Source organism: Dreissena polymorpha, chromosome 1, assembly GCF_020536995.1.
Source record: "Dreissena polymorpha isolate Duluth1 chromosome 1, UMN_Dpol_1.0, whole genome shotgun sequence".
Lineage (NCBI taxonomy): Eukaryota > Metazoa > Mollusca > Bivalvia > Myida > Dreissenidae > Dreissena > Dreissena polymorpha.
In genome coordinates this window covers 120,904,688-120,924,395 of record NC_068355.1, presented here as the reverse complement: position 1 = coordinate 120,924,395, position 19,708 = coordinate 120,904,688, and the positions used below count along the sequence as shown (strand labels likewise).

General features: G+C 31.7%; 1 protein-coding gene across 2 annotated transcripts; it reads left to right on the top strand.

The window, feature by feature from the left end:
• Nucleotides 1-1,923: 1,923 nt before the first annotated feature.
• Nucleotides 1,924-17,960, top strand: LOC127866915 (uncharacterized). 2 transcript variants are annotated; one of them, XM_052407790.1, is made up of 6 exons: nt 1,924-2,002; nt 11,083-11,236; nt 11,877-11,966; nt 14,966-15,133; nt 15,807-15,896; nt 17,412-17,960. In XM_052407790.1, exons 2-6 carry the CDS (start codon nt 11,127-11,129, stop codon nt 17,524-17,526), a joined length of 573 nt encoding a protein of 190 aa, XP_052263750.1. In that variant the 5' UTR covers nt 1,924-2,002; nt 11,083-11,126; the 3' UTR covers nt 17,527-17,960. The 2 variants fall into 2 exon arrangements, with proteins under 2 accessions (XP_052263750.1, XP_052263744.1); XM_052407784.1 differs by having other exon boundaries at nt 1,996-2,109.
• Nucleotides 17,961-19,708: the final 1,748 nt, after the last annotated feature.

Genomic DNA, 19,708 nt, shown 5'->3' with positions numbered 1-19,708 from the left:
GTAAGTATGACTATTTTCTATAACCTTTTAGTTTTTCAATTCGTCCGATTATCATGCGGTATATTTAACCTGACCCGTAATTGTTTTGCATCATTTCGATGATAATTGCGGATGGTCTTGAATGCGATTGCTCTGACTGTCGTGTAAATTTGTTTTTTTTAATAAACAAATATGTTTTATTTTACTCTTCCAAGATATAGACCGTTTAATTACGGAATGGGAGCGTAACATTGATTTACCCCACGGGGCGTGTTTTGTCTGTTCTTTTCGAGATGTTATGCCGACAACTTTGGTTTTATTGACTTAGTTGTTGAACTGTCACCAGTGGAAAACAACATTCCTTTTATATAATTGTCTGTTTCGTATGGAGAAACACACAATAAGTGAATATTCATTTCAATAACAACAGCTCAGAGTATGCATTTAAACATTCGCTTGTATCATAAAGACTTTTATACCAATGCCGAAAGTAATAGACAGAACATACAATATTAAGCCTTATACATATGTACATCTTCTAAATACATGAAATAGTATACACAATATTGTCATGTGTCTGTCCATTCACAAGTTCTTTGTAAATATAGTATGTTCATGATAGTTTAATTTGTATCATAAAATAATATAAGATAATTAAAAGTATCCCAATAAAGGTATATTATCGGTTATATTTCAGCCACAATCTATTCTGTAATAAATTCATCATTCACGTTGTTACCAGTAACATCGCTAATTTCCACACCATTATCAATACGGCTTCATATTTTGTATGGTAGTCACCGATAAGATAGGGCAAGTTCACTACAAAACAAATACATTGAACAGCAGTTAATTAAGCACTAGCCTTTCATTACTAGAGACCATATAACCCAAAGTCAAGTGACGGTCATGCTATTGTCAATGATATACGACTGCAAGAGGACAGCGGAAGCAAACACATTACCAGTTTGTCCAAACACATGACATATGGCTAATTGTGGCAAAGGCGTCAACACTCTGTAATAAATAATATCTTATTAATTTAATAAATTATTCATCAGTGTCAAATTTCTCAAGAAATCTTTAAAGAGAATCCAATCCTTATAAACTATCAAGGATTACTTTATGTTTAAAATGGTCTTATACATATATTACTAGCATATATACCATATCATTATCATTAGTATGAAACATTGTATTGACTTAAGTAAAATGTAAATTGTTGGGCTAATTATGCAATGACATGTATCAAAAAATAAACAGTAATAACGCTTAAAGACATAACGAGTGAACAATGTCAAAAATATGGCATAATCTTTATGAACATAGACTCATCATACGATTATTATAACACAAGTACGTATAGAAAAAACACACTTTTTGATAGTCTGACAATTGATTCAAGCCTCGATATGCCGTTTTGTTGTAAAATAGATTAATTATATCTTTTATAACCTTTCATCCCGCTTCAATATGCTTTTATTTTTTTTATAATAATGGTTAATCATAATGCCGTACATTTATACTGCGATGACACACAACAACGAGTTTACAATCTACGATTATGAGAGAGCAGTATAAATATGTTTAAATGTTAATTATGTATTGTGTGTTGTTTAGCTTTGGAACAATCGGATAATTTAGATACCAGTTAATACGTTTACGGTCATGCTTAATGACATGTTTAACTTATTTTCAACATAAACTCCACAGGTCGATAAGATCATCTTCAATACATGCACTAGTACCATGTTGTGAACCATTTTGATCTTAAGTACAGTCAACAATATTAATTTCACCACGGAGATATACATGCAGTTCTCAAAACGTGATGGGAAATCCTGTCACAATCCTTCACGAAGGACATGCAAACAAAAGTTACCAATATCGGACAGATGTTCCGTAGAACTATTTTTGCTATGAGAGGTAGGGCACACACCGATAGGCACAGTGTGAGTGGGCTCACGTGAAAACGCGATCGGATTTATACGACCTGTCGTCAACGGTACTAGCGTATAAAAAGGTATTCCAACGGTAACATATGATTATACAAGGGCATTACAACTATTGTGTTAATGCAATTAGATTAATTAGTCGAGTCGTCCATAGGTGGAATTATATTATAAATCTGTAAGTAAAGATGTTGTAGAAATGGGCTAATATACTAAATTATAATAAGTGTTTCAAATAGTTTTTAAAACATGTAGGTATTGTTTGAATTTTCTCGAAAACCGTTAATCGATTACGGTTTTGTATTACGTTTTTTAAAGCGTATTTTGTTTTTGAAAACACTTGATTGAATTTGCGATGTGTTACGTTCATTAATTAGAGACTTAATGATATTTATGCAGTTGTTTTCATTTAATGCATGTACGCCGTGTAAAGTTGACATAAAATTAGGTTGAATTTATTTTTATACGATAAAATGCACGGGCATATTTGTGGAAACTATTTTTACCGGTTATATAGCGATCGATGATGTAATTATATAGCCGGAAACAATTTAATCGTCAATTTAAATATGCATTTGTGACTAAATTTTCGAATACTAAATAAATTAATGCGTAGTAGTTATTGTGGAAATGTGTACACTGATTTAAAGGCATGGTACTTGAGAAATCTATGCGTTTTAAAACGTTTACAAATGTATAACGCCACAAACGAAATACGTTATGAGACTATCAAAAAGAAGAAGAACATACCAACATATCATGTGATGAATTGCAAAAGTTTGAAGCGACGTTTTAACCATTTCTTGTGCGATAATTTGTTATCTGTTAGATTTCTTACTGCAAGGAATACAGTGCTTAAAGCTAATCACGATTGCAATAAATTAACATAAACTTGCATATGCAATTAATAACCATGCACATTGACGATGGGCCACTTGCTTTATATATTGTTATCATTTGTTATTCTTACATCAATGAATAGTATAATTTATACAAAATCACCTACTAGATAAACTTACGTTTAAATAATTGATGCATATTGGTGTCGACATTAAAGAAGGATATTCTCCATATGGATAAGGGTCTTCCCGATCATAATGAAATGTCATTATATATGTATTTTCCACCTACCCGTCATTTAATGATGTGTTACATAAAAACTTTGTAGCCAATTTGTTTGTATTTTAATTAATATATAAACTTCGCTCAACACATACACACGTTACCAACGCATACATCTGGTAAGTTATATTGCTAACCAGTGTTTTAATCGATTCTTTCCAATAGAATCAAATTAAGACCTATGTTGAGGTTTGTGCTTTCCATTTCCCACGGGTTCGCTTCCACTGAATATCGAGTTGAACATGAGGTACATTAAAACAAACGGATATCTCATTATAATTCAAACATGTGTCCGAAGAAGCTAAGTTTTAAATGGTATAAGTCATGCATCTTAAAACTTTAGATCGTTTTAGAAGGTTGTGAAAAGCAATTTAATTAACTGTAATGCGTAAAAGCGATATATGCACAGGGACATAGAACAAATACATAATCTTTTTAATGTATAATTTGTTATTTATTTCTGAATACATAATTTACCTTTATGTACAATAGTATTATGCGGTATTTAAATGTATGTTCACAATATATTCAAGGAACCATCCATTCATTATTTCAATTGTGTTACTCACACTATGCTGCGTTCAATAATTGTCGACCACCAAGTGTAAATAATATCACTTATAGTTATAGCTTTCCAATTATATCGGATTTTACCGTGCATGATTTTAACGAATTTAGCGATCCCGCCCCGTTACACTTTTCACTACTATGTAATAATGTCCCCTCTGATTACCATCACGCCCCGTTACACTTTTCACTACTATGTAATAATGTCCCCTCTGATTACCATCACGCCCCGTTACACTTTTCACTACTATGTAATAATGTCCCCTCTGATTACCATCACGCCCCGTTACACTTTTCACTACTATGTAATAATGTCCCCTCTGATTACCAATCATACACAGATGTCAAGTATAAATGGGACGATGCATTACGTGGGCAATTTCGCTCAGGAATTATTTCTTTGTTACCTGTATTTAATTCCATTGTACAACATATAGATTATTCAAGTAGATCATCAATTAATAACATGTTAAATAGTTTTACTGAAACCATTCGCAGTGTTGCTGATCCGTTATTTTCCAAAACATGTGTTTATAAAACAAACCCTAGTTTCAATGTAAATAGTTGTACAAAGAATGCACAATGGTTTGATAACGAGTGCAATGACGCACGAAATTTATACCACGAAGCTCTACGTACTTTTAACTCGTGCAAAACAGATATTAACAGAGAACGTTTATGTACAAGTAAAAAGCATTATAAGGACTTAATCCGTAAGAAGAAAGCATATTGTTATAGGCAAAACATGTTAGAGATTGAAAATTTAAGAAAACACAAACCAAGGGACTTCTGGCGATTTTTCAAATCGAAAAATAACGTTATTAAAAACAAAATTCCATTAGAAGAATTTACAAAGTTTTTCGAAAACATTAGTAACAATATGTCTGATTTTTGCAATACTGAAGCAGAAGATTTTTGTTTAAACAATGACTTTAATTTAGAAAATTCTGCATTTCCAGAACTTGATGTACCTATATCTGTTGAGGAAGTTAATTCTGCAATTAAACATTTAAAACGACATAAATCATCGGGAAGTGATTGTATTTTGAACGAATATTTTATTGAATGCAGTGATATTTTATCAACTCATTTGTGTGATGTGTTTAACGGTATTTTTGTATCGGGATTTTTCCCCGATAAGTGGACAGAAGGGGTAATAATCCCTTTGCATAAAAAGGGTGCTATTAGTGATGTTAATAATTATAGAGGGATTACTTTAGTTAGTTGCTTTTCAAAATTATTTACCACGATTTTAAACAAGCGCATTGAAACGTTCTGCAATGAAAACTCTATTATTTCGGATGCGCAGTTCGGATTTAGGAAAGGTTATTCAACTGTTGATGCCATTTATATATTGATGTCGATTGTACAAAATTATTTAAATGAAAATAAACGCCTGTATGTTGTATATGTCGATATGTTTAAATGTTTTGATAGTATATACCGCAATGCGTTATATTTGAAAATGTTTAAGTCTGGTATACACGGAAAATTGCTTAGAATAGTTAAGGATATGTATACAAATGTTAAGTCACGTGTTAAATCATGTTCTTCTTATTCAGATTATTTTAGTTATGCGGTTGGACTGAGGCAAGGGGAGGTAATGTCGCCAATTTTGTTTTATTTATTTGTTGAGGATCTTGAACTTAGCCTACAAGACAACATTAACTCTGGTTTGAATATAGATGATATTGTGTTGATGTTACTATTATTTGCTGATGACATGGCTATTTTAGGCAAGTCGCCGGCTGAAGTCCAATCACATTTAGACAACTTATATGTATATTGCAATTCTTGGGGGCTAAATGTTAACACTGAAAAAACGAAGATTATGGTATTTCGGAAGAGGGGAGGGTTAAAAGATAACGAAAAATGGACATACAATGGTAATGAAATTGAAGTGGTTGATAACTTTAACTACTTAGGAACGGTTTTGAATTACACAGGAAATTTTAAATTAAACCAGGAACATTTGGTTGGTAAGGCCCTTAAGGCAATGAATGCATTATTGTTTAAATGCAATGATTATGACATAAAACCGAAAATATTTTGTCAGTTGTTTGACTCTTTTGTTGGCTCCATATTAAGTTATGCTTCAGAAGTATGGGGATTCACAAAGTCAGATGACATTGAACGCATACATTTAAAATTTTGTAAACGATTGTTACAGGTTAAAATAAATACATGTAATGTAGCTGTTTATGGAGAATTAGGTAGATATCCATTGTATGTAAACAGGTTCGTTAAAATTATCAAATACTGGTTTAAAATTATTTACAATGAAAATATCATAATGCAAACTGTTTACAAACAAGCTATAAATGATTGTAATAAAGGTTATACAAATTGGGTCTCAAATGTCAAGAACATGTTAAATAATTTTGGATTTGGTTATGTATTTGAAAATCCAAACGTTGTTAACGTTAATAGTTTTATTAGCGAGTTCAAATGTAGACTTGTTGATAATTTTAAACAGGAGTGGTATGGTAAAATGAATAACAGTCCTGTATTAGATATGTATAAAGTCTTTAAAACCTCACTTGAATATGAAGAATATTTGGACTTACTTCCTAGACGTTTGCGCCTATTTTTTGTTAGATTAAGAGTGTCTGCACACCCGTTGCGAATTCAAACTGGCAGATACGCTCATAATAGCATACCACGAAATGAACGTTATTGTTTATGTTGTAATGAATCTGATTTAGAAGATGAATACCATTTTATATGTATATGCCGCTGCTTCGCTGATTTAAGAAAAAGATTTATAAGCCGTATATTTTATATCAACCCATCTGTGTATAAATTCCACAGTTTATTAGTTTCATGTGACAAAACAGTTATTTCTAATGTATGTAAATATATCAAAGAAGCTTTTGTTTTAAGAAATACCTTGCTTAATAATGTTGTTTAATAAATTTCAGTACCGCCTTGACAGAACCTTAGTGTTCTTTCGATTGATTGTGTTTATTTGTATTTGTATTCTTACATGACTATTTCTATGTTATGTAATGTTATGTTGTTACACCTATTTACGTGACAGAAAGTATGTGTATATATATGTATGAAGACGATGTACTTTTGTATAAGTCTGAATAAACTGTCTGTCTGTCTGTCTGTCTGTCTGTCTGTCTGTCTGTCTGTCTGTCTGTCTGTCTGTCTGTCTGTCTGTCTGTCTGTCTATTAACTGTAACGTTTTGACTTACGCAAATAAAACTCAGGATGCAAACAGGTGCCAGAATCAGTGTTTGGAGAATCGTATGTGATATCCGAATAATATCCAAATAACTGTATAGATCGGCAATATTGGCTTTAATATGCAGTCTTATTTGTGTATTCTTTAAGCAAAAGTAATTCATTACAAAGGCGTTTGCATAACGGCATATACACTAATATCGCTTTTTAATAATTTTTAATTATTTGATTTACAAAATCCCCAGGAAAATGACTGGTAAAGTGCTAGCGTTTTGCAACATACTAATTTGCAACATCAGATGATGCCTACTAAACTATGCATATATTCAGCACAGAATTTACTTAAACCCTTCAAAGCGTCGAGCAAGTCCTATTTCATTTTTAAGAAGTAACCTAATATGCGTTACGTAAATCGAACGAAATATAATAATCTTTAAGGATAAAAAAATCATTTACTAGGTAGGCATACTAGACGTTGAAATGAGCTTTTCTTTCAGGTACTGTTACTGGAGTTTCATTTATTTCATTGTTTTATATTTTAGCAATACATATTATAATAGCATTATTTGTAGAAAACATACAATATAAACCTACCAGTACACATCATATTGATGACGATACTTCATATTAGTATATTTCTATACACACACTGCCGCCGTCTTGTACCGTTCACTAGACTGTAATTATCAATTGTTTATACGTTATACAATTACAATTCTTACTACATGTTTGACTTTTACATAATTTCTTCTGAGGATAAGCTGTATGAAAGTATAGAGAGTAAGTACAGAGACTTAACCATTTTATACAATATTGAAAAATTTGTGTGGCCGTAACTTGTGCTCGCACTTTGCCGGCTCCGATTGGAAAGCTTCAAAGGTGTTTAATATTTTTTTATTATTCGGTCATATTAAATAAGTTGATATCTCGAATATATTAAAATGGGTGTTCTTCAAATTATTCTCTCGACCTTATCGTACCGCTGTACCTTTAACCGAGTAAAGGGTGTTAATAAAAAGTCCGTTCTCATGTAACGATTTTGTAAACATATAATTTAATTATGTGTTCAGCAAGGACATATTTGCAAATGAAAAGGTAATTAAGAATATGTAGAACTAATTCACTATCTATTCGATATATATTTAAATGGTATTCAAACAAGTGAAAACGGTATAAACATATTTGATAATTTTCTTTATCTTAAAGAAGGCCATGTTGTCATATTACTAATTAACCGTTTCGAGAAGATACATTGCTATTTAAATCCAATTTGTGAAACAAAATACAAATTAAGAATTTAAAAAAAAGCACCGAAAGGTACAACATTGAAATCTTATGTATATCAAAAATAGGAATGTGGATGCGATTGTTTACTATAGTATTATTGCACCGAAATATTGTTTTATCATTTAAACAAATGACAGAGCAAAGTCTTTAAGTAATTATACTATATTACAAAGTCGCGACAAAGTATACTGTTGTCAACATTGCAGTTTTTTAATCGTTAGAAAGAACTGTGAATAAATCGGATTTGGAACCAAAGGCAGCACAAAATGAATACATATTAATTCATTATCGTAACCGAAAACCTTTCTTTGTACAGAAAGTAACAAATGCACACTGTACACTTACCATTATTCGTATGGAACGACATCGATTTGTATTGAGCGAAGTTTCATAGACGTTTTCAGGATTGTTTTATTTGCATTTTATTGTACAATTTGTGTCAGGCGTTATATTGATAAGAGCATTTTATTGTACAATTTGTGTCAGGTGTTATATTGATATTGAAGATCAGAGCTACAGTGACAACTTCGTATCAGTTTGTGTGACAATGAAAAGTGAACCTTCAACCACAGACGTCAATTATTCAACAATTTCAAACACATTTGTTTGATACCGTACATGGATCATACAATACATTCGATGGTTATTCGTACTTTGCTGAAGTCCAATATATAAATGCGTTTGATTCGTATATAGGAGCGCAATATTGAAATGCATTATATGGTCACTTGAAATTGAATGGTTTAAATGTATTGTAAATGCTTTCTTTACATCTAGATGATCTTCGCTGGTATAAAAACCAACGTGAGCTCTGCCATTTCATATGTCCGTGATCTTTTACATTAGCACAAATAAATGCACGTACGCGATTTTAATATTAATTATAAGTGTATTATAATTAATAGAAACCAAACCATATATGTGTGAGCAAAAAATTCACTTTTATCTGTATAGTGTGTTATCTTAGAAGCTTCATATCAACAGCATTCTAGCAAGAATATAGAAATATCGTATATTGAAAATCAAATATACTACTATACTTATATCCGTTTTATCTAGTATATCAACTATTTCCTTTAAGAAACTTCGATACACAACATATATTATTAGTAAAGCGATACATATATCGCTATAATTTGATCATTCCACGTAATTACTTCATAGAATAAAATCTTTAGTGTTGTTAAAACAGGCATGGTTTATCCGACAACTTTATAACGGAATCTTTTGTACAGCATTTATGTGATGTAACGTATTTTTTTGTCAATGTTTGATGGAAGTAATACACTATTTATCTAATAATTAAATTTGAACATATACAATGAGTTGTATTAAATAAACAAAGTAGAGTATAACAATCTAATCCACCTACTATTAAGCCATCGAGCAATAACATTGTTAACATTTGCACAAAAACAAAAGTTGTCAACGTTTTTTTTAGCGAAAGAACTGATTTTATTTGCTGAAATGCAATGCGTTAAGTCAATGAATATTGAACATTGATAAGCAATATCTATCGTTTCCCGTTGTTTTACTTTCAACCTATTACCGTGTCGAATTGCAAAAAAAAATCCATTGGAGTGATAAATGAACATATTTAAAGTAAAAAACAAACAAACTCATTTTATCAATTTACGAGCAATATTAGACTGTTTAAACATGTATTGAATTTGTAAACACGTTTCCTGATATCGGATCCATTGCTAAGTATATTTTTATGTCCCGCACCACTATAGTGGGGATATATTGTTTTTGCCCTGTCTGTTGGTTTGTTGGTTGGTTGGTTTGTTAGTTTGTTTGCTCCAACTTTAACATTTTGCCATAACTTTTTGCAATATTGAAGATAGCAACTTCATATTTGGCATACATGTGTATCTCATGGAGCTGCACATTTTGAGTGGTGAAAGGTCAAGGTCATCCTTCAAGATCAAAGGCCAAATATATAGCTTCAAAGCGGCGCAGAAGGGGACATAGTGTTTCTGGCAAACACATATCTTGTTCATGATGAGTTAAATACATTTCAAAATATAAAAGCCCAGTTATGTACGTATGCACTATACAGATAAGTTATTTTAGTTAAAAAATACAGTAGTATGTTTAAGTATTAATATGAACACATGTTATTGCGTGTGTTTATGTCCAAAGTGCATGATTTTTATCTATTTTAACATTCAAAGCAACAGTTTGACTCAACAGATGTAGGTTTTATATGTGATAATGGCGACTATTTGGTATTTATTCGGGAGTTCTTGAATGCAAAACAACTTATTCTAAATAATGTTTATACAGTGCATATTTTTAGCTATTTTGTATGTACGTAATGACTCAATATACCTCGTATGTTGCCCTTTATGTGTATTTTATGGTTTAGTAGATATTCCACGATATTATCAAATAAACTATAAGAGTAATATAACTATATCAAATTAAATACAGATGTACTTCTCTTATTATATTGCAATATTTCCATTACAATCTATCAGTGCTAGAAATTCGTTGCTTCTGACTGACCATTGACTGAACTTTAAATTAACAATAAATTTGTTATGTGAAATAACATTTCACACTAATATTAATGTCAAGTCTAATTGTATGTTCATTAAGCTATTTACTGCGTCAATCTTGATAAAGTAAACAAACTTTCTAGATATTTTTTTTATAATTTATTTTTTAAATACAATATTTAGCTCTGTCTAGTTTTCTTGTGCTATGTGAGGCAAGTGGTAATGTTTGTAATCAAGTCTTTATAAATTATTAATATATTTTATAAATATATATCTTCCCTGCTACTTAATTTCCACTGTGTTTAAATTACAAACAGAATACAGTATTGATAAAAATTAACAAATAAAAGCATACTTCGTACTCAATGCATGTTTTAAATATAGCATTGACAATTACACGAGGGACTTTAGTGTTTGGCAAAGCTCAAGTGTAATCGTTTGATAAACGTAGCATGTAAACAAATATCTTGTTGTTTCAGAAATACTAAAGCGTTTCTAGCAGCACAAAACAAAATCAAGAGCAATGATCGACCTCTACCATTACACGCTTATCATCTTATATGGGGTTGTTACATGTGTCGGCGGTTCGTTTGATGCCAGCATCAGTCAGAAAACCCAGCATCCACTGGAAACGTGAGTTCAAACATATTTTCAATCAAATATGCAAAACTACTACTTTCATATTTGAAGGAAAACATTATAAAAGCATTAAGTTAATAAAAACCTCTGCTAGAGCGTATCTCTAGCTTTAGTATAAACCATTCAAAAGTTTGATTGAGAATGATTGTACTACATCAATCTTTAAAAGCATGAATGAAATTATCACAAAACAATAATATGTATCACATTACCTAAACACACAAGTTAAACGGAGTATCATTGTCTGAGCTTCGGTCTGATATCAATATTCATTCAACGATAATCTAATAATTTCCCTTCAAATTGTACTAAGAAATAACATTTGTAAGACCTTGTTGTGTAGATAACGCATCATTTCTAAGTAGGTTCGCTTCTTTTACAATGAAGTTTTGCTTCACAAATGACACATGTTTATTATGTAGATTCGCTTTTTATGTCATACAGTTTTGCAACACAAATAAATGCAAACAGAGATTATAAGAGTTCAATATAGTTTTGCTTTGATTCATAGTGTATTTCATACTTACTATGTTTAGAGTTTGTTTTAATTTACTACATTTCTAGCACTGCATATTTGATATTCATGCAATATTTTTTTGCAGTTACTAAATTGTCTGTTTGATATTGTTTTCAGACTGATTGGTCATATTGACAATGTGAACACAAACCTCCAAACACTATCGCGATCCATAAGAAGCGCACAATCGCACATTGCAGCTAGACAGTAAGTATAAAACTTTCCCTCATAGCAATAAAGCTATTTATTTTGATTGTTTAATAAACAAGAGCAACAACGACTACAACAAGAACCACTACGACAACGATGTAAATAAACATACATAATTCACCAATAACATCTTAATAAAAGTCTGTTTATATGAAACTGTTTTCCAATGCTTTTGAACATTAAAGCTTAATTTCATTTAAATCAATAACTAGTTGAGATATAATTATGTGTGTTCATATATGTTCGCTTCTTGTTTTTTTATCACAACATGTGATAGGTAGGAAGGGACTTAACAAGCATAAGCTGTTTGTGATTGAAAGTTCCCAATGGAAGGATAATTAACAACTATGGTGTAAATGACTTTTGCATTTTTAAAGAATTTTTGCCGAAAAACTTTTCAAACAAATACATTCAGTGAATCCTCATTTTATGTAGCAAATAATTAAAGGACCATCAATCTGAAAACATGTAATTTTTGTGAAAGACTTCAGTGACAAGTAGGTCGCATTGGGGAAATCAAACCCAAGTTAATACTCACTTCCATCTTAGTTAAATTCTTTGTTAAAATCGTCACAGCTGGTGTTAAATAATTAAACTAGGCTAATACAATTGATATCCGTTTCTCGAGCCATACAATGTGGTTTAAAAACCTTTAAAAGTTGAACAGTCGATCTGAGTCAGAGAATTGGACTTTAATAATGTGCTTTCATCTGTAATTAAAACATTGCCTTTAACAAAAATTATGTTATTGTATAGTATTACTTTTCACAGAGTGTGTATACTTTGTAAACAAACTAGATTGGTTAAAGATTTATGGTTCACGAGTACGCGCAACATGTATTTACACCGTTGCGACCTTGCTGCTGTTTTGAGGATTGACGTATACGCGTTAATATTGTTTCGATGAAGTCAAATAGACTTTCGTTAAATCACGCAAAGAGCATCGTGTGTTAAATACCATTTTTGATCACGCACCATTGTCAAAAAAGCGACCATAACAATAGCAAATTTCGTTGTTGTAATATGGATATGCATTCACAATTTTAATTAACATAAACCTAGTTCACGATTTATGAACAATATTGATTATACTAATCCGACTAGAGAAAATATGAACAAATGGATAGCATCAGTTGAATTGATATTAATTATGATGTCTAATCGGGAACTTATCATCTCACACGAAAGTCATTTGATTGCATTTAGGCTTGCAAATCTAGAGTGTTCAACATTACCATGCATCAAAAAGAGAATAGGCCGATGCACTTGAAATTAACAACGTGACAACAATGTTTATATTAATGGAAATAGCTATTCAACAACATTCCATTCAGAGGCTACAAGAGTAAACACAATGTGAAACGGTTTCTTATTATATTTTTCTTGTAGGATGAGCTACAATTATTGAAATAAAAACAACAACGTCAACACATATGAATCGCTTTAATGCAGTAACAGAGTGTTGTTCTTAATGTTTATTACATTAGAAACGAGGTACTTACCATTCGCCAATAGCAATGATCAAGCATTATACCGTATGGATATATTAAATTGAAAATTACAAGGGGTGTCAATATCTTATCGATTGACTCCAAACAAGAGGGCACTGATTTATATGATCGTTAATTTTTCTATTAATTATGTTTTGATTTATCCAAACGACAATGTTCTATGATATTTAATTAGTGTATAGCTTTGCTCATGATTCGAAACCTCAACACTAAGGATACATTTTAACAAGACATACGAACTCTCAATATAATAATATGGCTGATCCAATTAACCGTTTACAACTTCCGTTGTATACTTGTTTTGACAATGATGATCGCTCCAGATATAGATGTAATTGGTTTCTCATTCCATCACAGACATGAATGTTCTGCTGCGAATACGTCATAACATGTATCACAAAGATATCAAACAATGATATAGGTCCCTTCGAAGTATTGGCTATATTGATTGGTTTCGGATTCACGTGTTTTTCAATTCACGCAAGTTTGCAAAGTCTTAACCAAACAAATATAACGTATTTTTGTATATACAAACTCTTTTATATTTTTCACATTTTAGATTGAAGATTAATACAGTATTTGCTACCATTTTGTTGTAACAATCATTCGACTTTTACGCAAAATTATAGATACTCACGTAATATGTCGAATTTATGACAATAATATGGATCGAATCATTTATAATGATTGTTCGATAATATTCCCATTCTGAACATATGACATAATAATCCATCTCAACTGCTTTTAACATTTGCAAAGAATCTCGTTATGGTTGAATTAAAAGCAAGTGAATGTTACATCTTGCGACTGAATATGTACACATCTGATAATGCAAGAACAAGTAACGATACTGCCATATCTTGTGTTATTGGATATAAGTGTATTATTATTAGAAAAGGAAATAAGTGAAATAAAAAAGGCTTTAAAATACACCACAAAAACATAGCCATAATGAACGATAAACAAATTGTTAGCATGGTTGGATGTGTGAATTGTAGCCCTGAATTTATCAGAAAATACTAAATAGCAAATACGTCACTGAAACGCTTTGCGAAAGAACTGGCTTGAGTTGTGTGAAAATAAAAGGTTAAACAACACTAGTATTTGAACTCATGCGATACTTTCTGTCTTACGCCATATACAAAGACTATGGGGCGACAATTAACAGTGTCTACAACACTAGTATTTGAACACATGCGATACTCTCTGTCTTACGCCTTATACAAAGACTATGGGGCGACAATTAACAGTGTTATAAAGATAGGAGTATGCTTTGTAATTATATTTGAAACGAAATTAACAATGAGGACTTATAATTAATCAAATGTATATGAAAAATAAAACCTGGAGTAGTAACGTCGCGCTGGATGCACTTGTGTATTGGTTTTCCGGAGCAGAGCCCAAGTAGTCGCCGACTCTGGTTTACATTAAGCAAACATGTACAGTCGTTCACAACAACTGATTAATTAGATTTGGTTGTTATAGAATGGAAGAATGTAACGTGATGGGACCGATGTCAGACTCAATATGCGACTTGCTGATCCTCGACGAAAGGCTGAGGGCCGGGGAAGATGTCCAGCAAGCCATTCACTCTACTTATGCCCCCGAAAAGCGTAATGGTTATCGATTTCATAATGACCGAGAACGGACTAAGTAAGTTATGGCATAACAATGGCGAGGAGTCAATAATTATCATGCATAGTTTGTTTTGTTATCGAATATTATATTAAATTAACTACATAATAAATACACTTAATGTTAGAATTCTCCAATAAAAATATATCAGTTTTCAGCAACAGTGAACACGACGTAAACGCTGCCAGTTATTTGCCTTTTTGATCAAGTTGTGTTTTGTTAAAATAACTTGTTTGTACTAAGTTTTAAGCAGAAATTATATTAAAATGCTTCAACTCGTCATTGAGAAACCCATTTGCATGTTTTGAATGCAATATAATATTAATCACTTTATATTAGGTTGCACCAAAACTAAAAAGCAATATAAACGTGATTATGATAATTCTTTAGACAAACAACACACCCTTTTTCCAGCTGATAAAATACGATATTTTTGTATTATTTTTTCAAATGCTGGCGCTAATTGAATAGCAAAGCATTCAGTATAACCATGGTTATCAAATATAGCATATATCGTGTATAAATTGGATAGTTAACTCGGTATGATTTCCATGTCATCGACAAGTGAATACATATTAGCGACACACGACGATCACCCTTTCTAACAATGTTTTCACTTTTGTAAAAGAAACCGCTCATTTGCGGTCATTAATAACGTACATTTATTACGACCTGTGTTATATTTATATAGGTATGTTCAAGACTTGATGCAAAAGCAGGAACTGCTAACTCGCTTGAATGACCTTATAGACACCTCCACGAACGTTGTTCAAACGAGCAGGTTAGTGCAATATCAACCTTGAGCTTCACACTGGTTTACGAGTTTGAAGTACCGACGCAATAAGACACGCATACTGCTCAGGATGTTAATAAATAATAGAAAAGGGAAGATTATAAATATTTTGTGTAACTTTAATTATTAATTAATTAAAAGTCAGTTGTACAAAAGTGCTCGGCATTTTATATGCAGATACACGAATTCAAAAATACTCATGATCATTTCCTGTTAACTAATCAATTGATGTAACAGGTATTGTTGTAATATTGTACATGCTAGAATACATAGACGTTAATTAAATTTAAATTCCACAAGCCGCACAAATACTAACGAGAGAATTTAGATAAATTAAGTCGCTTATTACAATACCCTAGTGTGTAGTTAGCCCGCATAGAGTGATTATGAAAGAGCCATGTGCGTTTTCTTTGCTCTTTCATTTAAATTGTAATAATGCATCTAAGGAAATTTGTTAATGCGACTTTAATAGGGAGTGCGTGACAAAAGTAACGAATCTGGCATTTGTTTCTCTCATTGATTTTACTCAATTTATAAAATGTGTGTAAAATGTATCCCATTTATCCCTTAAAGGCCAATATACCTCAGTGACAAAGGAAAAGCAGTATAAAACATCGATTTTAGTCAAAATTGTTTATGGTAATACGTAGCTTTAAGCGATTTTCTTACATTGCATCTTGCGAAAAAGTACTTGACCTTTCTAACTAATCGACTAATAAACAGTATCACTGCAGTAAACTGAATGGGTTAGTTTTATTTGCGATTTTAGCTTAACATGTTGTAAAAAAGTCGCCCATGGACATGATTGCATTGGCTTTCCATGCAATGCCAATAAAACAGACACAAAGATGGTTTCATTAGAAGTGGAAATTGCAATCTTCTTAATGCGGGATGAAAAAATACAAGATATTGTGAAGCTGGATAACATAAGGGCTGTGGAAGATATGAAGATCGTTACTTGCTATCTGAATAACGCTTCACATGCCAAATAATATAATCATAAAACGTTAATGGCGATACATCGTTAGCGTAATGCCTTTGATTCCGAGTATATACGAAGTGTAAGAATCGACGCAAGAGCAAACAAACATGTAATGACGTGAAAGTGATAAAATTGTTCACGATGGGGCATTGAAAAAAACAACATTGTATAGATAATCGTGTACCAGCAATGACTTTGTTCCAAACATGAGTGGTTGCAATATATATGTATATATATACAAATATTCATATATGCAGTAAATAAAATTCGTTTAAATATTAATACGTGATAGTGTACATCTTTTTTACATCGCATCAGGTATAATGTCTAAATATATTAAACTATATGGATATCAAAAGTATCAATTTTTTGTTATCACGTTACTTTCAACAATCATTTAGCAATTGATATTAGAAACCTTGTTAGTACAACCTTATTCATTAAAGATGATGCATATCAGTTTACATTTTAATACAAGCATTTTTCATATACGTAAATGTATGCCTTTATCGTTATTTCAGGAAACGGACGTGCAATTTGAACCTTGGCTTCCACTGCCAGACGGAACAGTATACAGACATGGCGGATATGTACAAATGGCTTCAGAGCGCCCTGAGTCCCGGAAAACGGCGCTAAAATTCGCATTGTCTTGTATGCGATGACAGCCTTTGTCGATAAAGGCAAATTAAAATATATATGTTCTATATTTGCAAAACACGAACGCACAGTCACGCAGTGTCATTGGTAGGATACTTTATACGCAATTCAAAAGCATAAAAAACAAAGTATTTTTATGTTAGAATGCAACGCAGTCGTTTTTATGTGTGGCAAGAATATTTCTTAAACGAAAGATATAAACAGGACAGCCGATCTTCATCGCATATTATGTCTTAATCAATTAATATCATCCAACAAACTGCTTACGCATGTTAAATACTACAAAATAATGTTCGATTCTAAAATCGCAATGCATGTTATATAACATGCCGACTAAGTTGTGCGTAGATGACGATTATAAATAATGTTCATCGCTCATATTTACTTATTGTAAATAAATGCTCATGAATAAGCCAGACTTTTTGAGTATTAAATGCTTAATTTTAAAATTTGTAAATGCAACCCCAAATTTGACAAGAATATTACTAATTAGTCACATTACGTTTTGTCATTGGATCGGTTGAAGGTATATGTGGCGTGAAGTGGTCTTCCTTTATCGTTTAAGTGTTTCCGCCCTCTTACAAATACAAATACCTAAACAGAACATTAGGACAGCGACACATAAACATAATTTCTTACTGAAAATTAATAGATAGGAATACTAAAGTCATTAAACATAATTTGAGTATGAACTCATACATTTTAGTTGCTGCCTAATGTGACACAAATCAAGTTTCGGAAACGTTATTTTTCATACGTAACATCAATTACTATACGCGTTTGACATATACTATATCTATATTTCGATGGAACATTATAAAAACATATTTAAAACAGATATTCGCTTGATATAGTTAAATGTTTTGTTTGTGCAAATGTGGAAGTCAATCATACTTGACCTCGATTGAAAAATGTAAAGAGCTAATAGCTGTTAAAACTTTATTTAATCTTTACGTTCTTCTTTCTGAAATATTGTTCCATATGCTGCTGTTTGCAATAAACACAATATCTGTTGAACTAATACATTTAAGAAACATTGATTGTTTTATTCTTGACGTGGTAGTGAATACAGTGTATGCGTTTGTTGAAAATGATAACATGTGGGGAATCTTTTAATTGTTTTGCCATCCATTTGAAAAAGAAAGACCACTTAACAGATTTATAAAATCAATAGTTTCTGATTCGCTCTGGACTTATAGATAACTTGATACGCGACGGCTATGATGGCCTCGGATCGCAACACTGTTAAATATTGTATGCTACAAAAAGGGGTTTTGTAACATTAGCTTTAATAAAAATGGTCAGAAAACTTAATATGAATGAATGTATTGTAATTATCAAAAATGAACATAGCCTTTGCGTTAAATATTTTCTCAGATTGTAGCCATGCGATTTCATTACGTTGTTGTTGTTTGTTATTTTGCAATGTGAGCAAAATTTTTATTGGTAGATTGCACAGGTCCTAAGAAGTTAAGTCATGCATTATACAATCAGCTACAGGAACATCGGGCTCATAGCAAGAATGTGTTTGCTAACTAAATCTAAACCAAACAATTTTACATGCATTCTGGAATGCCTTCACGAAAAAGGGTCTAAACCATATCTGTTGCAAGTCATTGAAGTGCATACATGAAACTTGCTTGCCTGAATGTAGACTTGCCTAAAAGGAACCACGACTTTCTATACTGTATAATACATAACGTCATTAAACTACAAATTTGTATGATTAATGACATTTGAAAATAATGACAAATCAAATATCAATTGTATATCTTTGACGATGTGTTTGTGAAAAGAGCCCGGATTGGTTGTTGTTACAGAAACGTGTTTCGACCTTGTATAGCAGTGTTTTACAAACAGCTCAATGGCTAAAATAATAAATAAGGAAATTCAAAATATAATTCTAAGCATAAATTTAGTAGTTAGATTTCGTCGTATGCACGAAGTTGCATGCAAAGGAATGTTTGGACACCATATAGTGAGCCAATGGTAGGACACTTCGCAATTTCATAATGCCATGAAATATTAATCACTTTGTCAAAACGCATTCGATATACGTTTATAATCATGATACCACAATAGGCTACACATGTTATATATAAGCGAGGGCAGGTTGATTATATACGTTGATGTAGACAATTTTTATAAGACACGGCCCCAT

What these genes read in the sequence shown, in the direction of transcription:
- LOC127866915 (XM_052407790.1), top strand. Translation starts at nt 11,127, where the DNA reads ATGATCGACCTCTACCATTACACGCTTATCATCTTATATGGGGTTGTT. An exon ending in ACCCAGCATCCACTGGAAAC is followed by an intron (nt 11,237 to 11,876) that starts GTGAGTTCAAAC and finishes TATTGTTTTCAG; the next exon opens with ACTGATTGGTCATATTGACA. An exon ending in AACGTTGTTCAAACGAGCAG is followed by an intron (nt 15,897 to 17,411) that starts GTTAGTGCAATA and finishes TCGTTATTTCAG; the next exon opens with GAAACGGACGTGCAATTTGA.